The following is a 12,935-nucleotide window of genomic DNA, read 5'->3' on the forward strand; positions in this document are numbered from 1 at the left end:
CTTTCCCTTGAAACCTAGCCCTCCTCATTTCCCTATTTCTACAGAGAACAAACAACTCCATCCTTTCTGGCACCCAGGTTTACAACCTCAGTCAGACCTTTCTTTCTTTCTCATTTCTGTCTCCCTCAAGATGACTCCAAGATCTGTCCCCTTCTCTCCACTCACAGGGACTCTCCCCCCTTTAGACTCTCAACCCCTCTTACCTGGCCTCCTAGAACAGCTTATGATTTGGCTATCCAGCCTCTCCCCACTTAGGTTCTGCCAGATGCTAACGGGTTTTCCTTAAGCCTGACCCCTGGGAAAGTAAGTGGCCCAGCTGGGATTTTTGGCATCATGATCAAATTCAACAAGCCTCCATGGCTCCCTTTTATACCAAGAATTATCTTTTTTTTTTGATGAATATTTTATTTTATTTTAATTTTAATTTGGTCATTTCCAAACATTATTCATTGGAAACAAAGATCATTTTCTTTTCTTCCCTCCCCTCCCTCCCACCACCTCTCCCATAGCCGAAGCGCAATTCCACTGGGTATCACATGTGTTCTTGATTCAAACCCATTTCCATGTTGTTGGTATTTGCATTAGAGTGTTCATTTAGAGTCTCTCCTCAGTCATATCCCTTCAACCCCTGTAGTCAAGCAGTTGCTTTTCATCGGTGTTTTTACTCCTACAGTTTATCTTCTGCTTGTGGATAGTGTTTTTTAGATCCCTGCAGATTGTTCAGGGTCACTGCATTGACACAAATGGAGAAGTCCATTACCTTCGATTGTGCCACAGTGTATATTAGTCTCTGTGTACAATGTTCTCCTGGTTCTGCTCCTTTCGCTCTGCATCACTTCCTGGAGGTCGTCCCAGTTCACGTGGAATCCCTCCAGTTCATTGTTCCGTTGAGCACAATAGTATTCCATCACCAACATATACCACAATTTGTTCAGCCATTCCCCAATTGAAGGGCAGACCCTCATTTTCCAATGTTTGGCCACCACAAAGAGCGCAGCTATGAATATTCTTGTACATGTCTTTTTCCTTATTATCTCTTTGGGGTACAAACCCAGCAGTGCTATGGCTGGATCAAAGGGCAGACAGTCTTTTATCGCCCTTTGGGCATAGTTCCAAATTACCCTCCAGACCAAGAATTATCTTGATCTCACCCTTTTTAAGCCTTTTTTTTTTTGACACAGGAGCACCATGGAACTTCTGTAAATAATTTTTATATAAATCTGTATAAATTTGGTGTGCACTTAAAAAAAAACCCAATGCATTACAGCTGCTGCTCTCTCTTTGGGGCCATAGTGGAATTAAAAAGAAATTTTTGGGGTTGTTTTTTTTTTAAAGTAAGTTTTTGAATATTCCTAATTGTGAGCAGAGCAGCCCATGTCCATAATTTTATAAATAACTGCCCTGCCCTGAGAAGGTGGATGGGGGCACAGTTTAAAAGTCTGAAGGTGGCCGTGTCACCCCTCCTGGCACAAGACTTCCTATGGTGCCAATGATGAACAAAAAGAATTCAAGAAGGTTTGCATGATGCCAGCACTACTTAGGAAAAGAAATTTAGCTTTTCCAAATTTTTCCAATCCAGCGGACACCTCCTGGAAGCCTTGTAACTCAGAGCAGTTCCTCAGTCCTCTCAGCTCCTAAAAAATCACTGAGGCTTCTTCTAGGTGACGTGAAATAATGAGTGACAGCACAGGTCTTGGGCTACCATCTACCTTCAGGTGCTCACACCTGGTCAGCCACCCAGCCCACACACCAGGCCACTGAAACTGCACTGACAGCGTGCAATCAGCACGTGCTCATTTCCTGGCCCAAATGTCCCACAAAATTATCTCCTGCCCTTTCCAGCCCCAGACTGAAGTCAAAGCGATTCATCCTGTGACACCCACTGGCCATTTACTAGCTGTGTGCCTGATGGCCAGACACCTGACCTCTCTGAGCCTCTTCTCCATCTAACACGTCTACCTCTGAATTCCCCAACAAGAGGTGGTATCATTAAGCATTATGGGTACCTAGAAAACTTGTAGTTAGTAGTGGTAGTCTCTCGGTGACCAAGAATGACAATTGTCTTTGTGCGTTTTCATCTACGGTGTACCCTCATGTGGCTTTGGAGTCCAAAGACTGAGGTGCAAAGTTTGTGGCACACGGGGCATGGGGCGCCAGTTGTTACGGGAGGTGCGGTTGTGGCCTGGTGTCTGCATTCACGCGCAGCGGCAAGACGTCGACGTCGCTCATCTTCAAAGGTGGCGGCGGCATGGTGAATGTGGGTTCGCCAGCTGCTTCTGTCAGAGACAGCGAGTTCTAGTTGCTTTGATGTCATGCCAGCCCACTTCAAGTTTGACTTTAGCTGATCCTTGTATCTTTTCATTGGTCGGCCTTGTTTCCTGAGTCCAGCTGACGGTTCACCGTAGAATACCTGTCTTGGTATTCGCTGTGGGTCCATGTGGATGACGTGTCCAGACCATCGTAGCTGGGTTTGGAGGACCAGGACTTCGGTGCTGGTGGAGTTGGCTCTGTCGAGGACTTCCTGGTTGGTGATTCAGTCCTGCCATCGGATCCTCACGATTGACCGGAGAGAGCGTTGGTGGAAACTTCAGGATGCAGCAAATACCTGGGCTTGATGCTGAAAGTTTTTGGTGTGAATCCTGGCTCTGACACCAGTTTATGTGACTCTGTTGGAGAAGATACTCTGAGCCTCAATTTCTAGCTCTGGAAAATGGAGACAATACCTCCAAGATCTTCCTACCTGACAAGTTGCGAAGTACTGCAGACATGTAAGCAGTTACTTATATACTATATTCTCTTTCCAAGCTTGGTTTCTTCTATTGTGGGTGCCCGGGGCCTTTCTCATTCCCAGGGAAAGAGCTTACAGACAGGGTTTCAACTGCCTAAAGGCCACCAGGAGCCCAGGCAAGGGAAGACAAAAGTGGCTTTTCAAGGCACTGGGTGCCCCTGGGCAAGTCCTCTCAACTGTTTAGGACTAGGGCTTTGTCAAATGTCTAGGGGGACTGGAAGGTCCCTAACAACTCTGAAATTAATGATCCTCTCTGGGGGTTTTCAAGTTAGAATATTCCAGAAAAGTATTAGAAAGAACAAAACAAGGAGTTGACCAAACAAATTCCTGAAGTTCCTCCAAACTAAAGGAAATTAAAAAGAAGATTCTTCCTTTAAACTCGGTTCCTCTGACAAAGATCATCTGGAGGCGTGGTGGTGAAGTGAAGGCTGGGAGAGGATATGTGTGGATAAGAGATCTGGCTCATTCTAACTCCCCTAGGGAGCCAGGTGCACTGAAGGCAGAGAAGTGTTCTGTCCCTCCCTCACAAGGAGCTGGGTCCCTCTCTCCAGAGGCTTCAAGTACTGAGTGCCTCCTGGAAACAGGCACATATGTGAGTGCATACAAAAGATCCAGAGAATCAGTTCAAGGTCCTGGGCCTCCTCCACCAGCTCCTGCTCAGCTGAATGAAACAGGCTTGAGTGACTTCACTTTACCAGCACCCACGAGCTTACAGCAGAACCTGGGATGTGGATTCAGGAAGACTAGCATTGAATCCTGCCTCAGACACATATGAGCCCTGTAAATCATTTACCTTTTCTGAGTCTTAGTCTTCTCATCTGGAAAATGGGAACAATGAGAGCCCCCCCCCCCCTTCACTCAGGGTTGGAAGGGTCTACCCTCTATGAAGCTAGTCTGCTGAGTACCTACCACAGGCATGGCCAAAGGTATAGGCCCCAAGTTCCTATAGGCCAGAGGCAGAGAGGAAGGCAGGTGCTCTCACACCAAATCCTGGCTTAGCAACTGTGCAGCATCAGATAACCCTCTTCCTGTCTGGTGGCCTCTGCTAAAATGACGAACCCTCTCTAAAATGGGTGCAAGAATCCTTATGATCCCTCCATCACAGGGCTGCACCCCAGGAATGGCAGTGATTCACCTCAAACTCAGCACAGGCTAATGTTTTCCAATAATAAAGCAGAAGGTGACTGACATTTCATCTTGCTTAGGAAGGCTGACTACAGCCAGGCTCTGAGCACTGCTGGGCTAGAAAACCCAAGAGAAGTCATCTGAACCAATGGGACACAGGGCAGCCGAGGCAGTCACTGATTGCCTCCGGAGCTTTCTGGACTGCTCCAGAGGAAGCACTCAGTGGCCTGGAGAGGAAAGAAAGTGGACACCATGAAGACAACGCCCCAGCATTCCTGAAGCCCTTCCCCAAGCTGCTCCCTCCAAGAAGGAAGACAAACCAAACCAGGTGCACCAAACTGCTTCAGGGGAGCTTCCGCAATAATGAAATGCCTTAAAAATCAATAATCAAAAGAGGTAGCCAATGCAGGAGTCTGGTGTGGCACAGTTAGTCTGATCCCCATTTTATAGCAATGGAAATGAGGCCTGGTGGGGAGGGTTCCCACACTCACACTGCACTTATTACTCTTTTGCCTTTGGCTTCCCCATCTGCCGAAAGGGGATTCTCTGATTTATACTGCCTGCTTCACTGCCTCCTGAGAAGCAAGTACTTTCCCAGACTGAACATCACACAAGCTTCTGCCCCAGCTTGTAGCACTTACCTGCCTGACTCCTTCCAGTGAGTGTCTTGTTCTTCAGCGGGCTCTTCCCATCTAATACTCTCCTCACCACTGTGGAGTCTGCTTCCCTGGCCACCCCAAAAGAATGTGAGCTCCCTGAGGCTGAAGTCTTTGTGACCCCAGGATTTACACAAACATCTGTGATCTTATGTTTCCAAGCAAAAATCTTTGTTTGAAATGTTGTTCTATTAAGAATTTCTAACCAAAATGCATCATTGGTCCAAAACAACTTCCTCTCGGCCTCCCCAGTTCAGTGGTAGACTTAAATAGGAGCACAGTATTTTAAAAAGGAGCCCCAAAGAGCCTGCCAGGGCACCACATTTTCACAGATGCTCTTTCCATGCTTTCTCTACAAACCCTGCAAAAACATGGCCTGAGAGCTATTTTATACGTATGAACCTTGTCTGGGTCCTTCCTCTATTCCCGAGCTCCCCCCTCCTCCTTTTGATTCTAAAAGCCTAGAGGGAAGGGGGCTGGCTGAGCCACTTGTCTCCCCAGCAATGAGTCCAGAGTGCAGTCTGGATGGCTGTGGACACAGTCTGGCTGCCTCAGCCCTCCACCAGTGACTTCAGGGCAAATTCTGATCTCTATCGGAGGCAGACAAAAATCTCATTTCCATGCTGTTTCCCTTGCTGTAAGTGAACTTTCCTAAGCAGGCCCTTTGGAAGCTCCAATTCAGGAGATTCACCTAAATATTACATGAGAATCCCCCCCCCCCCTTTCTCTCCTTCGCTCTCCTGTGGTGCCAGGCTTTACCTCCACAAAAGATTTCCTTCTTCAGCATAGTTTAGATTTCCTAATATAAAACAAGGCTATCACCCTGCAAATGCTTTAAAACCCACAACATTCTAGCAGCTAGAATATTCATTCTAGGCAGATCCAAGGAGATGAGAAAGAAGTTGAAGGAAGGGTAGCTTGTGTAGCCCCTGGCAGGGCAGAATGGGAAGGGGATAGGAAGCTGCAATCCAAATTTTCTCTGCTAACTCCCCATGTGGGTCGTTAGCAGACCTCTTCCCTCCCATGGGCCTTCTCCTTTGGTCAACTTCAAAGTAAGGCTCTTGGAGAAGAGAGAACCTGGAGGACAGGAGGCCACCCTCAAGTATCTGTCTCATTTGGGACAATATCCTTGCAGATGAAAGTCCTATTTCTTCTGATTGGCCCAAGGGGAAAAGCCAAAGAGTGACAGGTGACAGGACAGAGAAATATTTGAGCTTGAGCAGTAAGAATGTCCTGACAATCTGAATGGTCCCAAGGTGGACTGGACCATCTTAGAAATGTCACATGCCCCTCTCTAGAAGTCTTCAAGCCAAAGGTGTCTGTCCACTTATTGGGGATGCTGGAGGGGGGAAGATTCTTGTGTCAGGGACTAATTTGCCACTCAGGGTCCTTCTGATTATGGAATTCTGAGAATTGTTCTTGTCTTCCTTCCAGAGATAAAAGGCTCTGATTCAACAGCCCACAGAACAGGAGAGAAGGGAAGCAACCCTTTGCCCTTCCAAGGCTGCTCCACCTAGATCAGTGATGGCAAACCTTTTAGAGACTGAGTGGTCAAACTGCAATCTTCACAATATATGTGAGCCTCTCCCTTACCCTCGACAGGGGAGAGAGGAAGCACTTCCATTAGGCTGTCAGACAGAGGAGAGGGTGATGTGAAAAATGTCCTTGGGCACCATGGAGAAGGGGAAGGAGTAGCTCCCATCTGGCATGAATGCCATAGGTTTGCCAACAAGGACCTAGACGCATGGTTCCTGACCAGGAACATCCCCAGTGCATCCCAGGCACCAACCATAGCAGAAAAGTTGGAAAGGACAAGAGGCTCAAACTCCAAAGCTGACTTTGACTCCAATTTAGCTCCAATGGAGCCTGAGAGATTCTAAGGGGCTCTGATTTTGTAAGAGTAGGAGTAAGAGGGTGAGCCTAGAGTTCTGGCGGGAAGAGAGGCTTGGGTCAAGCTTCTGCTGGTCTCCTAGCCTCAATACACCTGGAGAGGCCTGAGACTGTTGAGCCATTTCCCCCTCCATGACTCTGGATCAGGGAGTGCCCCTTCCCCCAGGGTGCCCTCCTAGCTGTCTCTGATGTGCTCCACTCTTCCACCTAGGGCTTCAATTCTTAGCTATGTTCTGGGAGGAGGGGTGTCAATAATCCTTGTGTCACCCCAAGGTAATAAATTAGGAAAAGTGCCTTATAAACCTTAAAGTCACTGGGAGTGAATGTCAACCTTCTCTGAAACCTATACCTAAAAACCTCGCACATGCTCCAGTTAATCCCTTCCCAGTGACCGGGAGAGCAAGGAAGAAGGGGGCTTAGGAAAGGAGGAGAGAGAAGGAGCTCAGGATCACAAATCTAGAGCTGGAAGAGAGTTCGGAGGAGTCCAACCCCCCATTTTTGAGATAAGGAAACAGTTCCAGAATTGCAATGAGGGTGAAGGTGGAGGATCCCTCTCGTCTCTGCCCCCTGGGAGACTGGGTGAAGGATGGGGCTTGGAGAATGGGGGAGAGGGAAAGGTTAGGAGTTCTATCACCTGGGAGGGGTGCTGCTGAGGTTTGGGACAGAGGCTTAACCCTACAGGTCCCCAGGGGATAGAGATGAGGAACAGATTGGGGGCCTGGCAATAGGAATGATGAATAGAAGAGCTGGGGGGAGAAGAGGGAACTCCTCCAGGGTGATGACCGGGCCTGGGGGAGTCTCCTAAGGGTGCTGACCCTTCTCTAACACCCTCACACCCCCCCCCCCCCCGCCCCGCCGCCGTGGTCGGGGGCAATTTACTAACGGCAGTGACAGCCTCTGACCTCCCAGGGATAGGGATTTTCTTCCCCTTTGGGGAGGTCCCCTAAAGGTAATAACCAGGGGAGGCCCCCCCCCATCTCCACTTTGCGACGTGTCCCTAGCAGCGGAGACTCCTCCTCCCTCCCCCACCCCCCGCCGGGCCCAGCTCCGCACAGGCGCTCTCACAGCTCTCCTCTGGCTCCCCGTCCTCTCACATCCCCGCGCAGGCGCATTCACACTCACTCCTTACACCCCCCCCCACCTCCGCCGGGCCGCGCGGCCGTTACCTTATTGGGCGGCACGGAGCGGAGACGCCTGAACACGGCTGCGATGTCCTGCTTGCTTGGTTCTGCCATGGCCTCGGCGGGGCAGGGCGGCAGCAGCAGCAGCACTGGCGTCAACGGGAGTGGTGGCGACGGCGGTAGCGGCGGCCCCAGACGAGACGGCGAGCCCTGGGGGCCCAGGGCGGGGCTGCGGGGGCCCCCCCGCCTCCTCCGGCGCCGCCTCCTCCTCCCAGCGCCCGCGACCTGACTGGCTGCCGCGGCGCGCACCCCCGGGCCTGACCCCGCCCCCCAGCTTCCGGACCCGCCTCCGAGGCGCCCTCCCGCGCGCCACATCGACGGCTCCAGCCGGAGGGGCGGGGCCGAGGGGAGGGGCGGAGCCGAGGAGAGGGGCGGGGCCAAGAGCGCCTGGTCCCAGGAGTCCAAGGAGAAAAGGGACCATCTGAAATCTACCTGGGTAGGTTAGGGTTAGGGGGAGCAAACTAGGAGCAAAGGGAGTCCCAGGGAGGGAGGGCGGACATCCCCGTGACGTGGGGAGAAGCTTTCTAATGCCCTCCAAGTGGAGTGAACTCCCCATCCCCGGAGGGAGTGAGGTCTTTCAATAGGCCGGATGACCACTTGTAGGGACTTGGTCATCTTGGCTTTCGCCTGTCCAGCTCTTAGCACACTGCCTGGCTCACAGTAGGCGCCTAATGAGAGCTCTCGGAAGACCTGATGCTTGTGCAGAGACCCTGAATCTCAGGGAAGCTGCGAGAGCCCCCGTGCCCTGGAGGGCTGCAAGCCTGGACCCTTCCCTGTCAGCGAGCCGCCCGTGGGGCTGACTGCATTGTCGTGAAAGGAGGGCCCGCCGAGGTGGCCCCCGAGGTCCCGGCTGTCCGTCCCTTCCGTGGCCAAAGGACGTTTGTCTCACCTTGTAGCCCCTTCCGAGGGAGCACCTCTACTTCTCAGCCCCTTCTCCAACCGATTCCTTGGGGTTTAGGAGGCAAGCCCTTGGCCCCGGGGCCGGGCTTCTCGTTGGACTGATCCATTGCTTCCCGGGTAGACTGTGGAACTGCTGGGAGGCAGAGACCCCCGGGGAGCTTTAAGCCCAGTTTGGTTCCTTACCGTCTGGGTGGGCAAGTCACTGGACTATTCTGGGCTCCTTTCCTTAGGAGGGGGTTGGCCTACCTGCTCTCTAAGGGCTGCTCTAGCTCTTTCCTCTCGAATCCTCTCTCGCCTCCAGCAAGAACAATTTCTAGGGATTAAAGACCTGCGTCTTAAAGAATTCTGGAACTAGAAAAAGTCTCAGAAAATTCACTCTGATCCCGTTCAGAAGAGGAAACTGAGGTTTCAAAGGGCACTGACTTGCCCAAAGGCAGTTTAGTGGCCCAGCTAGACTAGAACTTGGGTCATGGGATCAAAGCTGGCAGCATTCTCTGAGGTCACCGGGTCCTCCAAAGAGGTAATCTTTGTGAAGGGCTTAGCACAGAGCCTGCCCTAGAGGCCTATTCCCTTCCCCTTCCCCTTCCCTTTGAACTCTTCCCCAAACCCTCAATTTGTGCTGGAGGAAGCTGAAGCCCAAATGGCTAGCAAGAATCAGAACCCAGGGTTTCCTAGCTCTGACGTACCCAGCTTCCTCTTCTGGGTCTGCCTGGCTATGCGACGCTGCCTCTCCTAGATCTTCTCATCTTTCATCCAGGGGTCTTTCCATTCTGCTGACCCTCTTAAACTAGACGGATAAAGCTCTCCTCGTGGGGAGGGGCAGAGCCTGTTTCTGTGCTCCCACCCCAGGGGAGCTGAGGGCCTTTCCAGATACTTGGAGGAAGAGAACAGTAGAAGTCGTTGGCATTTACCACCTTCTGACTTACAAACCACATGATCTCCTTTGAGCTTCACAAACAGCTTCCCAAGGCTCCTAAACCATAGGGAATCCCCCCATTTTTCAAATAAGGAAACTGAGCTTCAAAGAGGGAGGCACTTGCCCTTGGTCACAAAAGGTGGCAAAGGCAGGTGCTGATATTCACCTGAATGGACCCAGGGGAACAAAATGGGAGACTCAGTTATAATAGAAAAGGTGGCAGAGTAAGATACAGAGTTGGAGTCAAGGAAGGGCTCTAGCAAATAAAGAAAGCTGTTAAAAAAAAAAGATCAAGGATCCCATATTTATCTGGGCAAAGCCCTGAAAACAATCTAAAGCAATGTCCATCAGCTGCTAGATGACTAAGTAAACTATGGTCAGTCACATGGCACTGAATTGATGCCAGCGATAAGCCCCATTAGAAAGTTCCTCACTCACTGTTCCCTGGGTGACTATCCCTGGTATTTATCATCTATTAGGAGATCCTGGTAGATTCATCACCAAGAGAAAAAGAAGTAACACTGAGGTTGCCAACAGCTGTGCTGGAAAAAAACCCCAAAACACAAAACCCTGTCATGTGACTAGCTCAGTTTACATTTGGAGTGCCCACACTTCTCTTGCCCCAAGCCCTCACCCCAGAGTTGGCACACAAGCCAGGATGACTCAAGGCCACCTTCCAAACCTGCTCTGCCATTGGGAGGACCATGTCAGTAAAGGGCCACAGCTATCCTCCCCTGGAGAAATGGCTGACCCAGCTCCCCCCCTCCCTGTCAGTAAGCTTCTTTTACTCCCAACTCACTGATCTGCCCTGAGATTTCAAATACTCCTTGTTCCCCATGTGACTTCCCGGGTCTCCTCTGCCACCCATTACCATCTATTTCTCCTTTGGAGTTTACCCTGCCCTAACATGTCACCCTGTCCAGATCCTATGGCTGTCACTTTTAACCCTGGCAGCATTTTCCTTAAATGTTTTTTTGTCCATCCATCCATCCATCCATCCATCCATCCATCCATCCACCCACCCATCCACCCATGCCTTTCTCCCCTCCATCTCCTGCCTTCATACCAGGGTCTTCAAGATACATATTGCTACCCCAAATCCTAACTACCCAGGTCCTTGGTCTGCCCAGTTCTCAAGTCTAATTCTTCCATTATGTTGTCATTGCCACTCAAAGATGGCTGCACCCTTGATCTTGCCATCCATCTCCCATAGGTTTCATCTTTCCCAATGCCTAGCAACTGTGAGATTTAAAATGGTTGAGGTCTTAAACTGTAGTGATTAAAATAGTGGAAGATATAAATTGTGATAGATATAAGAGAGGGTGAGTAAATTTGACCGCAGAAATATGTTTCACTACAGTGTCTTGGGTTTTAAAATCAAATATAAGGTGGTCGCCAGGGAAATATTCCCAATTATTCAAATACCCAAGTCAATTGGGTTTTATAGAGATTTTAATTAACAATACAATGAGTAATCAAAGAAGGAGAGAGAGTAAGAAAGGAATAAGTATGAAGGGCCTCAAGCCAATATGGCCTATACCTGAGTCTTAAAAGAGAAATCAGTCAGTTTTTTAACACTCACCACAAGGTCTGACTAAACAAGGATACTAGCGACACCAGGCCAGCGTCCTTCCTCAAAGAGTCTTCCAGCCAGAGATTGTTTCAAAGGGCCTCTCTCAAGAGCCTCCAGAGCTCCTACCGCAGAGGGACAGAGCCCCTCAGAGGAACTCCTCAAGGAGCTCTCCTTCAGAATGAGATTTCCTCCAAGAGCACTTCTCCTCAAAGAGATCTATCTCCAAGGAAAGAGACCTCAAGCATCAGTCCTCAAGGAAATGAGTCTCTCAGAATGAGATCCTCCAGAATGAGAATCAGAAATCAAGAACCCTGAATGAGATCCAAGCTCTTATTTTTTTTTTTAAACCCTTACCTTCCGTCTTGGAGTCAATACTGTGTATTGGCTCCAAGGCAGAAGAGTGGTAAGGGTAGGCAATGGGGGTCAAGTGACTTGCCCAGGGTCACACAGCTAGGAAGTGGCTGAGGCCAGATTTGAACCTAGGACCTCCCATCTCTAGGCCTGGCTCTCAATCCACTGAGCTACCTAGCTGCCCCCCCCCCAAGCTCTTATTTTTAAGGGCAAAAATTTCCTCTGTCACCTCCCCTAAGTCCTTACATCTACCAATCACTGTAGATGTTTCTAAAGGACCGCCCATTTTGAATTCACAGCTGAGTAGTTTTAATCTCTTTAGTAAGTCAGAAAAAAAATGCTGCTGTGTCGACAAATTTCATTAAGAAAAACACCTCTGAATAAGTTATCACCCTTTTAGGTTTAAGTAGTTTACAAGTTGCCCCACCTATACGGGTACCTAGCATCCCATTGTATCAATTCTAAAAACAGGCCTGGCTCAAAGAACTCCTTGCCCCACCATAAGCATGGATCCAAGTACTTTCTTTGTTTAGCAATGAGTTTTCTGTTCTAAAGCAGTCTTAAGTAGGGTGGAGTAGGGATATTCAAGTAGAATTCTCACTATCTGCTAAGGAATTTTTTTAAGTAGAAGATTCCCCACTGGGGAAATTTCTAACATTCATAAGTCTGAGAAATTTAAAGGTTTACACAACTTTGAACCTTACAGGGAGCTCTACCCCTCAGTTCTTTTCTGGGCCATCACTTAGGTAGTGGCTCTACCCTCCTGCCTTCCTTATCTCTACCCCCTTGTGAAACAACGTGATGCTCCACTTTCTCTTTAATGCCTCTCCCCCTTGTTCCATCACTGAGCACACCCTGACAAATAGCGGCCCTGGATTATTCCTGGCATCCATCTCCTTTGCTGCATCTCTAGCTGCCAACTGGAACCAGAGGAATTTTAAACACCAGGTTGGTGTAGTGAACAAACCCAACGCAACCCAGAGCATCTCTCCCCTGATCCTCATCTCCTCTCACTCAGATGTGTCCCCTCACCCTTCCTTACTATCTCCTCCTCTCATTCAGTCTCTGATGAAGAAGTACTCTGGGTCCCCTCCCCTCCAGACTTCTCCAGCCTCACTCTCATCATTTTCTCTATTCTCTTCAGTCTCTCCTCGGCTACTGTAGGTCCTATTACCTACAAAGATGCCCCCGGCTCCCCCATCCTTAACAAAGAATCTATCACAGCTTTGGCCCTACATCTGGGTGCTTCCACTTCCCCTCCTTTCCCTCCCTCCGAAACCCTCTGCAGTCTGTTTCCCAGCTCATCTTTCCTCTCAAACTCCTCTCTAGAGTTGCCCCCACACCCTCATTCTTGGCCTCTGCAGCCTTCGACTCTCTGGATCACCCTCTTCCCTGGATACTCCATTTCCCCGAGGTTTTCATGACACTGTCCTCTCTCCATCTGCTGACCGCTCAGTTTCTTTTGCCGGCTTAGGTCATGCCCACTAGCCATGGGGGATCCTCTGGGCTCTGTCCATGGCCCTTCTCCATCTGTTCACAATTTCATTTGGTGATC

At 49.8% G+C, this 12,935-nt stretch overlaps 1 protein-coding gene across 2 annotated transcripts in view; it reads right to left on the reverse strand.

Moving 5' to 3' along the window:
• ARFGAP3 (ADP ribosylation factor GTPase activating protein 3) overlaps positions 1-12,935 on the reverse strand; it is a 137,349-nt gene that overhangs the window by 49,040 nt on the left and 75,374 nt on the right. The window contains exon 1 of one of the 2 annotated variants that reach the window (XM_007502795.3): positions 7,626-7,883. The exons of the other annotated variant lie outside the window; for it this stretch is intronic. Coding sequence (XP_007502857.2) covers positions 7,626-7,694 — 69 coding nt within the window. The 5' untranslated portion in view covers positions 7,695-7,883. Of the gene's footprint in view, positions 1-7,625; positions 7,884-12,935 lie in introns of those variants that run through there. 2 annotated transcript variants of the gene reach the window in all.

This window comes from Monodelphis domestica, chromosome 5 (assembly GCF_027887165.1).
Source record: "Monodelphis domestica isolate mMonDom1 chromosome 5, mMonDom1.pri, whole genome shotgun sequence".
NCBI lineage: Eukaryota > Metazoa > Chordata > Mammalia > Didelphimorphia > Didelphidae > Monodelphis > Monodelphis domestica.